At 45.4% G+C, this 18207-nt stretch overlaps 1 protein-coding gene across 1 annotated transcript in view; it reads right to left on the reverse strand.

Moving 5' to 3' along the window:
• The window catches only part of SORCS3 (sortilin related VPS10 domain containing receptor 3), a 619218-nt gene that overhangs the window by 317810 nt on the left and 283201 nt on the right, over nucleotides 1–18207 (reverse strand). Inside the window, exon 3 of the mRNA XM_043477073.1 lies at nucleotides 14073–14172. Within this exon, the coding sequence (XP_043333008.1) occupies nucleotides 14073–14172 (100 nt within the window). The remainder of the gene's footprint in view (nucleotides 1–14072; nucleotides 14173–18207) is intronic.

Genomic DNA, 18207 nt, shown 5'->3' on the forward strand with positions numbered 1-18207 from the left:
TCTAGAGGTTGATGGTTCAGACCCTAAGTACCCACCTGAGGAGTTCAGGGTAAACTCAGCATGCATGAGTTCATACACAAGCAGCTGGAGGTTTCTAGAGAAAGCATCTTTATAGCTGCTTGAGAGGAGAGGGTGATGCAGAGTACTTTAAACCATTTATAGTTGTGTTAGGGTCCAGCGGAGGCAAGACGGGCTCTCCAGACAGCCACGTCATGAAGCTATTATTGTTGAGGAAATCTTCTTCAAGAAATAACTTTTTACAACCTTCTGTCTCCAAGACTGCTCTCCTCTGAGCTATGGAATGCTGATGCACTGTGATTTGGGATCAAGGCAGGGTGGCTGAGGCCAGGAAGCCAGCACTTTATCACTCTAAGCCGACTTTCTGGAGCTAACCTGTATGCTAAGAGTCTGCTCTGACATCAACTTACTCCTCTCCAAAGGTCCAGAGCGGCGTCAGGAAATCGTCCATGCATATATCACTTGTCACTGTCTCCCCAGGGATGATTAAAGATTGGAGGTTCAGGCCAAAGACCACTTTGGATAATTGCATCGTATCTTTCTGCTACTCTTCCTCTGTATCCGTCCTTCTTGTCTGGACTGGCTTGACTGTTTTAATCAGTCAAGTGCCTCTCCTACAACCATCCCCCAACAAGGGAAAAGTACCCCCATGAAAACAGGCTGCCAATAACCTCACAGTCTCAGGAGCCTGTGCCCAGGCTTGCCTTGCACCCCTGTCCTCCAGCTGTCTTCCCTTCAGGTTGCTTTCTCTATTAGGGGTCTTTTCTCACCGTCTGGACGGTACCATACCTTCTTTATCCAACTTGGACCTTTTCCTTCTTGGTTCAGCTTTGTCTCAGACTCTGATTTTTCTACCTTGGCCTGCTCTGGGTCCAAGATGACCTTGGGGACCTTACCCGCAGCCAGATGCCCTTGGGAGATTCCCCACCTGAGTCACCCTGGTCTGAAAGACTGACTTGGCCCCTCTGATCCCAGTGCCCTGCAGGCTCTAAGTTTACCGAACACACAAGAATGTCAGAGCTCACAGATGTCTGCATCTTCCTTGGCCACCCGTCTACCTAGATCTGCGGGATTGTGCAGAGTCTTCTGTGCCACTTCACAAGAAGGGAACTGGGCTTGAAGCCAGAACTCTGATGTCCAAAGCCGTGCAAGTGAAAGCATTAGTTGCTTAGCTGTGTTCAACTCTTTGCAACCCCATGGACTGTAGTCCTCCAGGCTCCTCTGTCCATGGGATTCTCCAGGCAAGAAATCTAGAGTGGGTTGCCATTTCCTTCTCCAGGGGATACTCCCAACCCAGTGATCAAACCCTCATCTCCTGCATTGCAGGCAGATGCTTTACGATCTGAGCCACCAGGGCAGTCCTTAGTTCTGCCATTAAGAAGCTGGGTAACCTTGAGTATATGAGAGTCTTCTCATGGGGACTTAGTTTCTTCATCAGTTTGATGAGAGGCTTGAACCTTCAAGTCACCTACTAGCTCTGCACTGCTCCAAACTGATCACATGATGTCCAAGAAAACCCTGAGTACCCAGCTAGGATGAGCCCCAGCATGGGATTACCCCTTGTTTATAGGCATCAGTTGTCCTGACATCAGGGTGATGATAAGAGTAATAGTAGTAGGATTTACTAACTTTGATACCTGGAGTCAGTCACTGGCTAAGCATTTGCAAGCATTTGTCATTTATTCCTCCTCTCAGCCTATGAGTTGGGTACTTGCATTATCATGATTATACAGATGAGGAAATAGAAGCTTAGAAATGGTTAATAATGTGCCCCAGACACAAGCTGCTGAGACGTAGAGCCAGGATCTGGACAAAGTGGCTTCTTGACCAAACAGCCCCCTGGGGACTAGCCAGCCTCGGCCTGTGGGGGTTCCTCGTGGGAATGCCAGAGCAGAGCCCTGCAGCTCACTCCTGGGAACTACTGGAGGCTCAGGCATCTTCTGCAGGTAACACACCACCCCATTCTCCCTGGTCTATTGTCTGTCTGACTTTGAAGGAAACTCAGCACCCCTGCACTCCTCTGACTTCTCAGTACAGGGAACGTTTTCCATAACGTCTTAGCACAGGGCCCTGGCACTGCATATCAACACTATTTTAGATGTGTAAAGAGATGATTCTGGAAGGTCAGAGTGTCCATCTAAGCAGAGGGAGGCCAATAAGCCATTGTATTATAGAGCTCATGTTTCCAATTTGGACAATCTGGGTTTGAAGCCTGGACTGGCCTCTCTGCAGCTGCGAGACCTTTGTCTTTTTGCTTCGATGTGCTCTCTCTCTCTTTCTCCCCCTTTGAACACCCGCATTCATTCTCAGTCTGTTGCCTTCCCAACTTTCTCATAAAACGGGGATAATTTTCCATTCTAGCAGTTGCTGCTATAACTGCAGTTCCTGAGGTCTCACACACCCACTTCTCTCCCAAGTCTCCGTCCTAAATGAAGGTTCCACTTAAATACAATCTCTGCTTGTGTGGGGTCCAGGCCTGAAGGGCCTGTGTGCTCCCTGGGCCTGGCACAGAGCCCCCACAAAGCAAGGAGCTCCCCAGACACACAGTGGTGAGACAGATCATCTGCACACCACCAAGAGGGAGCAATGAGACTGTATGTGCGTCTGCACAGATGGAGACAGCTTTCTGTGGGGTTCAATGCTGAAGGGCTCTCTGGGGCTCTGGAGCCAGGCCGACCTGGATGCAAAGCCCTGTTCCACCAGCTCTGTGTGCCTAATGGGGCTTGGGTGATAATGGGGGAAACTTGCTCTCACATACTGCCCAAGGCTGGCAACCATCGCTTTTAATTTATGCTCCATTAGGAGAGATAGAAGCGATCAATGGATCAGTGAGAAAGTACACAAGACAGGTGGCTGGATAGAGGGAGAAATAGAAGGGATGCAGAGGGGACAACATTTACTGTTGTTTTGGAAGTTGAACAGACGTTGCCTAATGCAGGCTTGAGAGAAGTAGAAATTCCTTTTCCCATGAAAAAATCAGCTATCAGAGATGGGCTACCTGGAAACTGGGCGGCATCGCTGAGCAGAGGCGAAGCCAAATTGAGGTTCCTTGGGGTGGTGGTGGAAGGGGGTTGCAGTGTTGAACATCCACTCTTTGCACTCTGTATAAATTATTTCATTCTTAGGTTTGCTGTTCTAACCCCATTGTGAACCCATCTACAGACGGGAAAGCTATGGTTTAGAGAAGGTAAACAGTGCATCCGAGGTCACACAGCCAGGCATGGGGCGTCCTCTGAAGGCCTTTTCTCCACATCAGAGCTCCTTGCTGAGCACCAGGGAGGAGCGGGAACAGTGAGTAAGTTTCTAAACCAAGCTGCACTCCGCCCCTCTCTGACAGCTGGGAGACAGTCATGTACATTTCTCGCACCGCTGTCCTCTCTGGTTCATTTCTTTCCTCAGTTTGGTCATCATAAGACACCCCGGGCCATTCCTCGGGGTTACACCCATGCTGTGGAGGGACAGGCTGTCTGTCTGCCCCTGCACGCGGGGCTCTCCATGCGGAGGTGCCAGCGCAAGTCGGGTGCCCATCTGTCACTGAGGCCAGTGTCTCACGTGCACTGGCTGGTCTGACCCCACTGCGACGGTGGGGCGTTGCTTCCTCCAAATTGGCCCTGGAGTTATTTGGCAGCCAGAGGATCCCAGGATGCTCGCCCCTCATTACCCGGACATGCCCGCCAGCTGAACGTGGGCTGAACACTGACGTCTGTCACTCTGACCTTGGGCTGGTAATGGGGGGACGGGCCGGGGGCAAGGCATGTGGGCCAGGAACAATCTCTCTGCTTGGCTGAGCTCACCAAGAAAGAAAATGATAGTCATCTCTTTCACTGGTGGTGATGGCTGTTTTTGTCACAGACATCTCTACCTCAGGGGCGGTGAGACCCATTTGCTATGTAACTGTGCATCAGAACATTAGGAAGACTATATCACCCCAGCTTCCCAGACTCTCTGCAAAATTGTCTCTTGTCTGTGATGCTCGGAAAACATACCCAGGTCTGGGGAGGACAGGGTAGTGAGAAGAGATGGAGTAGGATGCCTGACATGGGCACCTCATCACCCCAAGAGGCTCTTGTAAGCCTTTCTCATATGCAGCTCTCTTGCTATCAGCCCCCAGCTCAGAAGCCTGCGATGGCTCCCCATGCCCTCTTGCACCAAGTTCTAACTCCATTCTTGAGCTTCGACGGGTCTACAGCATCTAGGCCCACCCATCCCTCTCCAGACTTGCCACTGCTAAACACAACATGCCTATAAAGACCTCCAAACCCTCTTTCCCCTATGAGATTGTCATTTCTCTCCTCTTCAAATCCCAAGCTTTATTCCAAAGTCTGCCGGATTTTTGCCTCTATCTTTCACTGGCTCAGACTATGCCACAGGATAGCATCTTTCTTCAAGTCTGGCACAGTATTAACTCTTCCAGTTATTTCTAAAGTTTGCATAATGCTTTTTGTTGAATATCTTCTATACTCACATAGATGCATACATGTATCTAAAGAAACCCAAAACCAATACAAATAAAATTACAAAAAAAAAAGGCTAGGCAAACATAAATCATGAAGAAGTATAGTAAAGAGCTAATTTTTATTATTCCTCTTAAATGCATGAATAATCTTACTGCAAATCATATCTTTATTTTAAAAAATATGATATACTCAATGCAAACCTCAAAGGGCACTTTGGAGAGAAGCCAGGCTATAGGTTTATATTCTTCCCATTTTCAAATAAAATGCAAAAGAAAAAAAAAACTAGTAATCATTTTAATGAGCCTTTAAATAAATTTTTGGCTAGGGCACACTGCAGTAATTTATACAGGGGACCACATGCATATATTTGCGAGAAAGGGACTTTGTGACTAAAGAGTGAATTTCCAAGAATTACTCTAGATTCCTTTCCTTTAAGTGATTAGCTTAAATTGAACCACACTTCACATCCACTCCATCGCTGAGTCACACTTGCAAAGGCAAATGGAAAACTGTAAACCAGTGTCTTTCCCCTCATTGATTCACCTCTCTTTTGATTTCTTCTTTCCTTTATTCTGATTTCTCAGTCCCTGAAGTTTGACACTTTCATTCTTGGGGTTTTTGCTTTCTGGTTCTTTTTATGAACATACCAAGAAAAGAATGGTTTGGAGTTGGAATCAGTTATAAATGGAGACAGTTTGGTCCAAGTTCCATTCTTCTCCTTTTTTCACTCCTTCCTTTCACACATTTTCCCCTAAACTCATCTCCTGAAACACTGCTCTAGCCTCTCAGTAACTGTTAATTTATGAGGCAAGAAAAACGAGCTGGTTGTGAATTAACAAGAGTGGGACCATTTCTCTCCATCAGCAGAATAATCAATCTCTCTCAGTCAGGCAGCAGATTTGGTTTTAAAAGACAGGAAGGATGATTGGAAAAACGCAGGTGGTGGTGTGCCTCATGAACAGGGCAGGATGTGAGACTTTCAAAAAACCAGGGTGCGGGGATCTGCTTCCTCCCCACAGAAGCCAAGAAGCAGGAGGCCCAGCAGTGGAGGTCCAGGAGCCCTGCAGCTGCCTCCCAGGCGCCTGGATTCCAGGGTGTGGTCCTGGGGGCAGCTTCTTCTGAGGGGTCCTTTTCTGGTTTCCTCCAAAACAACACTACCTTTCTCATTTTATTCTAATTATGGTCCTAAGAGGAGGGGACAAGTAAGCAGTCTTTTATCCCCACTTTACAGCTTAAGAAACCAGACTCAAGCAATTAAAGTGACTTGGTCAAAGTCCCCCAGCTACTGAAGAGTGAGGCCTAAACCAGAAATCCCGCTTGTTTTTTTCCTGACACTCTGCCCCGAAGGACCCAGTCTAATTTCTCTGATAACTGTTTGCCCTGGGCACACTATTCAACCATTTTGTGCTTCCAACGAGCTAGAGGCAGCCTAGATTCCAGACCCTTGATTTCTCATTCAGGTTCATTTGAGACAGAATTCCAGCTGTGATATCCCTCAGGCTTCGAGACCGGAGACGTGAGAAGCTATAGATATTTGGATGAAGCCTGCAGTCTGTAACACAGACTGACTGAGATGGGTAGGAAGTACCTATGCCCAACTGCTCCCCACCTGCACCCACCGTGGAACCCAGTCGGGGTTCTCCATCAGATCTGTGCGCTCTAGCTGTCAAGAGCTCCTGGGTTTGGAAAAGAACACGACTCTGCTGAAAATGACTTCATGACCTTGGGCAAGTCCCCAAGTGGTCTCTTCTGTTTAGTGACAGCCTTCCTAGACTAGTCTCTTCCTCGACTAGATTATTTATCCTGGATACACAGTGAATCTAAGAATTAAACATGAGCAAAAGTGAGTTACATGACCATATTAGACCAAGGTAAGTGACCATCAGCAACCAAATCCGAATAGGTCACTGACCTCTTGGTGTCAAACTTTCATTGTTTGTAAATGGACTAATGATAGTACCAACATCATACGGTTGCTGGTGAAGTGTTAAATGGGTTAATTTACATAAAGCACTTAGAATAATTTTGGCACAGAGTGAAACTTCTCAAAAGCTGTTGGCTGCTATTTTGCCTTCTCTTTCTTACCATCATCATCATCATTATTACTGCCATTTTATTACTATTATAAACACTTGTTACTCTTGTTTTTTATTACTGTTTTTAAATTTTTATTTTATTTTGAAGTATAATTGATTTCCAATGTGTTTTTAGTTTGAGGTGTATAGAAAAATGATTCAGTTATATATATATCCATTCTTTTTTAGGTTCTTTGGAAACAGAAACAAATATTAGCTCTAAGAGGGATTTCTATTATTTGCTTTTTAAATATAGCTTACTATGCTTCTTTTTCTGAAGGAAGAAAGCAGGGTCCACAGAGACGAGATGTCTGGTTAAAACTGTAGGAAATAGGTGGCCATAAGGGAAGAAGTATGACACAGGAGAGCTCGTCCCTTGCCTGCTATTTTGATATATGGTGTCCTCACCCCTGGGTTGCCAGGATAGATGCAGACAGCATCTCCAGCTTCCTTTCCTGCTGGAGGAGGGCTGTGCATGCCTAGCTGAGAAACTGATGCTCATGGGGATTGCATCAGCTCATGCTGATGGAGTTCCTCAACTGTGCCACGGAAGATGCTGCCGTTTTGAGTTCCACCAGCAGAGACAGTGGATTGCAGGGAATCAGCAACCTTCTGAACAAGGAACTGTGACTTCAGAAGACCTGGCCTGAATGACAGGGCTTAGCTGGCCAATGAAGTGAAAGTGTTAGTCGCTCAGTCGTGTCTGACTTTTTGCGGGCCCACAGACTAGCCCATCATGCTCCTCTGTCCATGGAACTCTCCAGGCAAGAATACAGGAGTGGGTAGCCATTCCCTTCTCCAGGGGATCTTCCCGAATACGTGGCCATAAATCCAAGAGTTATGAGGATCACACCTTCCAAGGACTACCCACCTGACTGCCACCAAACCCAAAGTCCACAGATTATCACATATTACCAAGTAGCACTCTGAGAGGCATAGTCCAAATGGTGGCCAACCAGACCATCTAAGCAGGAAGGAGCCTCAAAAAGTTTAGGACCCACCCTAGCCACTATACAAATAAGGAAATGGATGCTCTGTGAGGAAGCTCACTTATTCAAGAACACTCAATAACCCAAGTGGAGAACCAGGACCATAAAGAAGATGTCTGCCTCCTCCGCCTGTCCTAATGGTCTTACCCTTACCTGATATAAAAGGTCCCTCTGCACTGCAGAACCTATTATGTGAGTCCTTTGAGTCAAAGGGAGGGCTCTGGGAGTATTGCTCAGCTTAATTTCTCTTTCACACAGATCATAAAAGCAGCACTGCAGGGCCCCAACAAGAGCAGCTTCTGTGTGTTATCCTTATCCTGTTGCCCCAAGGACCACACTAAATACCAACTTTTTATCTGGAGACTTACAACTCAGAATATGACACATGAGGCCAATTGGGTCCAAGGGATTCAAGCAAATTTGGGACAGCCTGCCAGGTCCCACACACTGAACTCCACATCTTAGCCTATCTAAAACCTTTCAAAATAAATAAAATTTTAAGAAAATAGGCAGAGAAAAATCTCTTAAGGAAGGCACTGAGCCTTTCTCCTCACATGAGGACAGTCACCAGGAGCCTAGATCACCGAGTGGCCACGGCAGTCCCCACCTGGCCCACACCTCTCATGGGCATTATCTGTCTGGCCCTTGTCTGCATTCACATTTGAGACCCTAGGTCTGTGCATGCAGCTGTTTTCTGTGTGCATCCTGTCTGGCTGAGGAGACTGCATATTTCTGAAAGCAAGAACCTCCCATCCAAAATACTTTGCTCAGAGCAAGACACTTAACAGATGGTTTAATAGCCTAAAATTATCCTTCCATATTCTTCCTTTGCTTTAGTGTAAGAGATTTTAATATCGGTGAATTGAAAACATACTATCTTAGAACTGATTTTCCCTGACCCTCCAGCAATCTCAGGAGACATGGTCAGGGAAAGCAGGGGGTCCAAGATTTTAAGATTCTATGTTTTGTTTAGAGGTTTTCCATTGTGTCAAAGAGACCTCAGGGTGATGCTGCTGTATGGAGAGGCTGACATGGAAATAACCGACATCTGATCAGACACACAATGCCTCTTAACAGCTTGACAGAGACGGCCAGCTCATCAGAGAAATTTGAGTGGTGATTCCCACTGTATTTCTGCAGGGTAGCCTGGAAGTAATTATCCTTCTCACTGGTAAATCAATTAGGAAAGGAAGATCTAACACTTCTCTCCTCCTCCAAGAAACTGATAATCCTCTAACAATAATGGGCAGAAAGCTCCAGGCAACAGAGTTACTACCCATCCAGGGAAGAAAGCAACCTATTCTTTGTACCTGTGGCAGGGGCAGCCAAGCTGAAGCAGGTCAGAGTAGAGAGCATGGCCTGTGTGGTCAGACAGAGGTGAGCAGGGATCCTAAACCCCCTCTTACCAGCTACTTTAGAGAAAGCAAATGGCTCATTTGCTTGAGCCTCAGTTTCTTCACCTGCCAAATGGGAATAAATGGGAATAAAACTATCAGGCTCAGGAGATTAAGAGAGAAACTAAAAACTGAATGTAGAAATGAGCTTAGCCCAGTGCCCAGAACTTATTAGGAGCTCAGGTTTAAAAAGTCCTTATTCTCTTATGATATCAGTGTTTACCGTCTTCCCACACCCTCCCTCACTCCATCCCCACACACAGGCACACACACCTCTACCCTGTAGCAATTTGATCACATTCCCTGGCAGTCAGGACTTTCTGTGTTCTCTGTCGTTTCCAAAACACTGTTTCCAAATCTGCAGGTGGCAGCCGCTTTCGAGCCAGAGCAATTAGGCCATAGCCTGCCTGCATTTCTCTATCCACTCAAAGATTTGTTCTTAAATAGATACCCATGATAGCTGAGCCCCTCTCTTGTTGAGGCACAAAGACTTTAGCCTGTTTTATGAAGCACAGTGCCAGTAAATGCAGGCTTTTAACCTTGGCATGTGTCATTCTGCATGGGTGTGTGGACAGTCAGTTGAGGGTAATGAGTTCCAAAAACCCAAGGATGTTTATCTCCTACAAAGGAAGGGGAGGCTGTAAGCTGGAGTTCAGACACCACCAGAACAGAGGGCTCCTCCAGAGGCAAACCTCACACACACGCATCAGAAACTAATGCACCGTTCTTCAAGCTCCAAGTACCAGGCTCAGACATCACCCAGGAAATGGCCAGAGAAAGGGAAACAGCAAGAAATGCAGAATCACATAAAATACAACTAGTGCAGATGAATGCCATTAAAACAATGCTGATGGCACTACAGGATGGTCTAGAACAACCTCAACTCAAGCAGCTCCCAGCATTTCACATCTATACTCTATTTAGATACAACTAGTCCAAATTGCAGCTTCCTTAAGGGAGTATTTTCCCTGGTGGCTCAGACGGTAAAGCGTCTGCCTACAATGTGAGAGACCTGGGTTCGATCCCTGGTCATGAAGATCCCCTGAAGGAGGAAATAGCAACCCACTCCAGTACTCTTGCCTGGAAAATCTCATGGATCCAGGAGCCTGGTAGGCTACAGTCCATGGGGTCCCAAAGAGTTGGACAGGACTGAGTGACTTCACTTTCACTTTTAAAGGAGTCTAGCATTGCCAGATGTTTCCTAATTCATCCCCCAAATAAACCTTTATTTATAAATAAACCTGGGAAGACTCTTGAAGACTCACCATTTACAAGTATAACAAGCACGGTGTAATTTACAGACAGGCTTTTTCCTTATCTTGCCTGCTTTCTAAAGTGGCTGGGAGGGCTGGCAATTATACAGATAAAGATCCTAAAAAGGATCTGAGCATAGTAGATGCTCAGTTAATGCTAACTAAGATTAATACTAGTAGGAAACTCTACACACATCAACATTTCTATTTTCAACCTAATAGCTTATTAGCTATCTACACTGGGAAATTTTATGTTGTCAAAAAAAGTGTTAAGACATCAACAATTAGCTTTGGGAACAACTATATAAATACAAGCACACTTTACTGTCTTGCTAAGGGTGACAGAACTCTGATATACTCACAGCCTCCAGGGAAAGCAGTATCCATCTGCTACATAAGTAATTCATTAGGTGAAAAGTCACTACTTCAACAAGATTAACTGAAAAATCTGCTAGAGACTACTGCCATTAGCCGCTTGATGAACATCGGGAGCTACAGATAATTTGAATGCTGAGAGAATCAAAAGAATCTTGCTTAATTCAAACTCAGATGAGAATTCAGATGACCACTGGTTTAAACTCTGAGACAAATATAAGATGGTAACTTTTTAAAAAGTTGCATTACAAGGTCATAATGACCCACACAGCACTAGACCAGTAAAGAAGCATACAAGGGTATTTTCATTTACATCTAACTATCATTTTTCCTGAGTGGCTTGAGAAGTGTAGGTCTAGTAAACTTGAACATTCTGGTTAAGAGAAAGTCACCACATGGAATATTTGTGCATTGCCAACATCTTGAGGCTCAGATACAATCAAAAACACTTAACAATAAAATGAAACAGAATTTAGTTTCATCGCTCCTTGGATGATTCAGAAAGCACTTCAGGATCACTCAGTCTCCTTATGAAGTCAATTTCTACTGCTAGTTTCAAAATAAATAAATCAGCAAATCCATGGCACTAGCTAATCTTTTGTCTCTTCCTAATCTGAGTGCAGAAAATATCCGCACTTCTGGCTTTCTCAGTGGCAGTGCCTCTTACATGGGATTTAACTGTGTTTTGGTGGTGTTTCTCTGAAAACACAGGCAAAATGGCCTTTTGGAAAGAGTTTGGGAGTTTCTTATGAAGTTAAAACATATGTGTGTGCATGTATGTGTGTGTGTACACGCTTAGTCACTTAGTCATGTCTGACTCTGTGCAACCCTATAGACTGTACTCCACCAGGCTCCTCTGTCCATGGGATTCTCCAGGCAAGAATACTGGAGTGGGTTGCCATGCCCTTCTCCAGGGGATCTTCCTGACCCAGGGATAGAACCCACATCTCTCATGTCTCCTGCATTGGCAGGCAGGCAGGTTCTTAACCACTAGCGCCACCTGGGAAGCCCATAATTGGCTTAACCTTTGTTAACTGGGCAAAAATTCCTTAACCTTTGTTAACTGGGCAAAAATTCCTCTGAGAAATCGCTCCAGAGAGCCATGGTCTCTGGGACAGAGAAATGGAGGTGCGTGCCTTCTGCACCAGTGAGCATCAAAGCCTAGCTTTACGTTCTTTCTAACCCTCATCATTTGCCTTATCCTCCCTTTGTCTCCCACACTACTGACCACCTGTAGGTTATACTAAGAAGAGATAAACTAGGAGTAGAGAAAAATGGCAGAAGACCGAAAGATAGTACGAGTCTAATGGAAAACATACGTGACAGATGACTACCAGAATGGATGCAAACAGGCATGACTCTTTATAGGCCCCTTGGGAAAATCCTTACAAAAACAGCTGATCGATCATCTCCGTGAAGATATGGTTACTTTTATTGTGGTCCAGACACAGGTGAGAGATCATTGCTGAAGGACATCTGCCATGTGTCAAACACCTACTTCTTTCTTCTCCCAGAGTGCAGACACTCCTTGTGATTTCACCTGATCCCAAGTCACTGCGTGGGTGGGAGGAGCTTTATGTTGAGAGTTAAAAACAAACTGCCCATCCTGCCGCTGACTGCCTGAGTGACATGGGAAGAACATTTGTCCTCCACTGCACTCAGCTTCCTTCTTAATAAAAGGATAAGGCAGAGTGGAGATGGATCATGCCTGACTTGATTCAGTCAAGTTTAATCACGTGTCCATCATGGACATGGCACTGAACTTAAATTCCAGATCATTAAGCAAGCTGCCTCAAGCTCCCAGGTCAGGACTAGACCATCAATTTTAGAGCCCGGGGCTGTGACCGTATGGAAGGAAACGGAGCAAAACATGGTCTGAAGCCAGGAAACCTGGGCTGAGCATCAGGAGCCCTGGGCTCTTACTCTGGCTCCTTTTTTCACCTGGCTTTGGGGGCTTTCCTGGCTTCAGTTTCTTCATCTGGAAATTGAGACTCTTGGTGTACATGAAAGATTCTTAACCAAGACTCCGTGGACATCTTGGGTCAAGAGGTGGGATTAAGGGTGTTCATTAACATCCAAAAATTCTTAACAAAATTTTGTGTGTGGGGGTTTGTGTCTAAGAGGAGGTCTAGAGCTTTAAACACACTTGCCGAGAGTTGCAATTCAAAAACCATCAATAACTGCTTGTTCAGATGAAATCTGTGATTCTTCCCAGGTCTAACATTCAATAATTCAAATAACAATATTGAGAAATGGGAAAATGACAACCCTCTGTGATAAAGAAAAGAGAAACTACTCAGCTAAAACCAGGAACAGGCATGTACGCAGTCATCCTGATTATCAGTTTTTTGGCACCTGGCTGGTGGGCACACTCCCAGGTATGGGCACCCCTGGAGCTGCTGGATCTTTGAGCACCAGCCACCAATGCTGATCCAGGAGACCATCACCAATTCTGCTCCTCCCTTCACTGGGGATACTTAGGTGGGTGTGACAAGAAGGGTTGGCTCTAGGGTTTGAGCTAAGGGTTTGAGTCCAAGTTGCTCTGCTTTGAGTAGCACTGGCAATCATTTTTCTCTATCACAGCTTGGACTCTGCCAGATTGGAATCAGAAATCAGGGACACCTGAACAATGGGTTGAAGATCACCCCTGCACCTACCTCGATAAAGAAAAGGCTTGCAAAACCATTGGGGAGTAAACATCAGATGGCAAGGGGAGAGCTGGGCAGTGCAATGCCATTTTCAGTCCTCTAGAAACCCTGAAATGGCCTTTCATATCTCTGGGGTATCTCTGGGGCCTGGCCTGCCTAAGTTTCTGAATAGGAGTGCCTTCCTTGCTGGGGAAAGATCACATCCCCCCACAGCCAACACATCATACAGCACTTATTTTCTATAACCATCCATCATTCTGTGGAACCCAGGCCCCCTTCTTCCAAGAGGTCTCTGTGACCAAAGTCTGACCTTATACAATTTCACCCAGGGGATTTTCCCGACCCAGGTATAGAATCCACATCTCTTACATGTCTCCTGCATTGGCAGGCGGGTTCTTTACCAGTGCACCACCTGGGAAGCCCAGAGTCAAGCCAACCCATTCTCAAATCCCAGATCTGTTCATCACCATACTATCTGTTACTGTCTGGCTTTAGGCTAGAAAGTTACTTAAACTCTCTGAGCTTCAGTGTCTTCCTCTGTAAAATGGGGACAGTAATCATTTGTACCCTAGAGATTCATTGTGAGAATACATGAGATAAAGTGTGTAAAGCACACAGCACAAGCCCTCCTCAGCACAGAGACGCTCCTAAAACAATTACATCGTTTTACCATCGTTGTTATTATTACTGTCACTACTATCTCAAGGCAGTTGTTTGAATTACAGTGTCTGTGGTGTTCTTGACATATAAAATAGACATTCTGTAAGTGACTCCATGGCTACTGTCTTTTTCTTAACTCTTGGCCTTTGGCTTCCCTGCCACTCCACAGGGAGTGCTCGGGACCCAGTGATCCCCCTTCTCACCTTCCTTTTGTTGGTGGGGTTGACGTACAGGTAACTGAGGACAGTCTTCAAACCCACTTTGTCATTCAGCTTTTCATAGGTGGTGCCATAATCTGTTGATCTGCAGGTAAGAGAGGAAGAAAGAAAGGAAAAGATTGTTTTACCAAATGGGGGATTGTGTTTCAAGGGGAGCCCAGCTCTACCCCGACCTGCATCTTTGTTCCCAAATTACATGAGTGCTTAAAAAGTGTTCCTCTGAGATAAAAAGCCCCATTAATTTTAGAACAGCAATTAGACTAATGCATCTGCTTACTACCTAAGCTTGCTCCCCTTTGTTCCCGGCCTTTCTCAGAGACCTACTTTCCTGCCCTTTGTGAAGTGGTGTGGCGACAGGAGCTGTGGAGGTAGGCTGCCTCCAGTGCTCAGCCCTCTGTCCCCCCAGAGCTCTGTGGGGAGAGGCCTGAGTCCCTGCCGGGGGAAAGTGGGGGAAAATGCCGGACCTTCTCCTGAGGTACAACCAACTTCACGCTCCTCTACTGAGCCTGAAACCAGGAGACCCTCAGAAGGGCAGGAAGTGCTGCATCCAGGAGCCTCATGGGATCCAACAGCCAAACCTGGCCACACCCAGCAGAGTCTGATGCTTCACACAGGAGCAATGGTGCATCGGGGGAAGAGCCAGCAACACCGAGCAGCTACCGTTAGTTTCGCATTCCAATGATCCTGCTGGCTACCTGTTCCTCCTTTGGGTCTAATTTTCAGGGCTCTGACCTTACACCAAGACCACAGGGCAGGCCAAGCAATCCACAGGCTCCTTCCCTTCCATCCCGCCTCTCTCCTTTCCAAGGAGGAGGGACAGCCAGTACCCAAAAGTGGATTCAAGAAGCCAAGCTTCCTGCTGCTCCCGCCTCGCTTCCCCACCCCCACCCCACACACCTCCCTCCCTTTTCAGGACCAGTATCACCAGGTTCTCATTCTGTCTGCCATCCCCTTCCTTAGCTAGATTCAGGAAATCTCTCCCACTGGAGCTTCAGAAAGCCACAGAGGACTACTCATCATCTCTACAGTCAGCTGACCTCAGGGGGGCCTGCATCCCGACTCTGGCCCTGTGCTCTCCTAGGAATAGTAACTACCTGCCCTTGCCTTTTCCTTGATTACCTTCTAATCTAATCTTTCTTGATTTACCCACCTTCTAACTTTAATCTGCTTCTGCCTTGGCCCACAGCTTAGCTTTATAAGCCAAGTGTCCCAGGCCTGGCTTAAATACCCACGCTCACCTCCGGTAAGCCTTCGCTGGCCTTCTCCCTGGTTGCCACTCATGTCTCCTCTGCACAAGTACAAAGTTCCCCATCTGTTGTATACCCAAGGCACATACTGTACATGAAATGTACTCTTAGGTTTTCTGGTATTGTCATGATTAGTTTCCTTATATTCTGTTTCCCTCACCACAACATAAGGTCCCCAAGGACAAGGAAATTCAGAGAATGCTATGGGAAGAGGAAAGAATGTGAACTTGGGGCACAGAAAACTCTGGTTCATTCTTAGATGGGCAGATCCCTGGTTTCATGACCAAGTGCAGGTTACTTCACCTGCTGGAGCCTCAAATTTCTTACTCAAAAAAAATGGGGATAATATAATCTTACAATGCATTTACGAGGATAAAAAATACAACATGTTGAAACTTCCTAACAAGATGTAGGCATTCTGAAATGTCAAAATATATATATATATATAAATAAAAATACAAAGGACATTCATGTCTTTTTCCAAAATGTACAGAACGTCTTACACATCATGCACACTTGGCACATTTACTGAATAAACAAAATGTCAGTATTTCTAATCCTTCCTTAGGCTACAGGCCCCACATGGTCATTGGTTATGCTAACTTTAATCATCATCCCCCAAAAACTGAATTCTTATCTTCTGTCTCCTGTCTACCTTAGGCACTGGGAGGCACTAGGAATCACTGCCAATGAGAGAAATCTTTGCCTTTATCTATCGAACCCAGCTCAGTCTCCGGGTGTTAATGATTCTATCTCCTAAATAACTGAGACCCCTGATCTCATCCTCATTTCAATGCAGTGGCTACTGCATCATTGTTTTTGCAACAATCCCCAATCAGATGCTCTTCTTCAACCTTCTCCCCCTCCCACCAATCCTCATGCTGTCATCAGGCTAAATATCAACCACACAGATCTGTCCACCCTGCTCCCTAGTAGCAATCACCCACTGCCTACACACAGTGAAGTTGCATCTTTCAAGCTTAGTCTTGTAAAGTCTGGGTGTAACTTTTCTTACTAGACCCATTTCCAGCCACTGGCTCCTCTGCCCCTTCCTCTCCAGTCTCATTCAGCTCCTGAATGTCCTGAATTTTTGTTGCCTACATTTGTGGCACAGCATTCCCTTCTGTCTGAACTATCTCTATCCTCTATTTCCTTTACTTAGTAAATTTCTCTCTAATCTTTATTTTCAACTCTATTATCACCCTCCTTCTAACTTTCTTACTGGAGAATTAATCACCATTTCCTTTGTGTTCTTGTACTACCTCACACATTTTACTATTCTAGTGTTTATCCTATTGTTATGATAATACTATTTATTCTGTAACTTTTTCCTCAACTATACTTCCCCAAGAGCAAAAAGCCATTTCTTTTAACAGCCCAATGCATTGTACCATACATGGTACTAAGTAAGTGCTGAAAATCTACTGATTTCTGTATTGTTTTGCTTTGTTTTTATTTGCAAGGGTTAATGAATACATGAATCTGTCGAAATCTACCCACATGCTCTTGAACACCTTCTGATGTCCAATAACAACTCAACAGAGAGCCACACCTAGAAAACATACCTGATACTTCAGATGCTGGCACAATTTGCAGAATGGTAAAGTCTTTTAGCATCTGGTGCCAGGGAAGGATCTAGCATCAGGTTAAATGACACTAGAAGTAAGGTTAAATGACCAGTCATTCTGATCTCCTATTCTACCCAGGGCAGGGGAGAAGACATATCATAATCTCAAGAGACTGTCAATAGTATATTTTTCTTAATACAAATAAAACATTTTTATAGAACAAACTGCTTCTTGATTCTACAGTCTTGAAGGCACAAAGACAGCACCGGGTGGGGAAAGAACATTGAACTTGGAATCTAAAGAACTGACTCTGAAATGTACTCAAAGTGTTGCCCTGGAAAAGTCTTCTCTAAGTCTGTTAAAGAAAGAATCACCCTGACACTGCTTAAAATGGAAAGGCAGACATAATTCAGGACTATAGCAATAGGTATAGGGACCACAGTAAGGAGGTTTTGAAATAGAGAAGGGAGATTAGGCCATACTTCAAATACACTAAGGAAAATGTAGGAACTTAAAACCAAAGAGAAGGGTCGGGGTCAGTGGATAGAACATTACTAAGAAGGTGTGGAAATTCTTTGCTGACTGACAAGATTCTTGCTGAAGGCAGGCTGGGGTGATCAGATGTCACCTGGGTTATGGTTGGGGATGAGGACTTTGATCAGATACAGAGTACAATGAGATATTATTGTGAGGGGTAGTGGGGATTCTGACTAAACTCACTTAGCAGGATTGTTGCTAAAAATGGGCTCTTGAGGACATATCTAAGGACTGGCCCTAGGTGAAAAGGGCTCAGAGGATCCTGACTAGAGCTTGGTCAAGAAGAGAATCTTTGCCAAGCCCCATTCTATCTTCAACACAAGAGGTTTAACTCAGATAATCATAAGGCCCCTTCTGGACTTTAAATCTTATTATCCCACCAACACAGCGCTAAGCTGTTTCCAACTAATGACTTTTCTTCATGCTATATATAGCAAACATCTTGCTTGTAAGAGCTAAATTCTCAGGGCTCCTTTCATGACTGATGTCACAACAGACTTCCTTCCAGAATCCAAATAACCCTCATCAAAGGTAGTGTACTTAACATGATGCACAGTCTCTCTTTCTGGAAGCTGCACAACCAACTCACACTGACTTTGCTCTTTTCCAAAAGTGGCTGCTGAGGGTAGGGGCTTCCCAACAAAGGATATGCCATGGCTCAGCTTCCTTCGCTTCTGGGGCAGCGTCTGCTCAAGCAGGCGCACAGACATAAGCCTCACTCAGTGAGGGCACCTCAAGGAACCAGCGGGCCCAGGGACCAAAGGAGGC

The sequence above is a fragment of the Cervus canadensis genome, chromosome 8 (genome assembly GCF_019320065.1).
Source record: "Cervus canadensis isolate Bull #8, Minnesota chromosome 8, ASM1932006v1, whole genome shotgun sequence".
Lineage (NCBI taxonomy): Eukaryota > Metazoa > Chordata > Mammalia > Artiodactyla > Cervidae > Cervus > Cervus canadensis.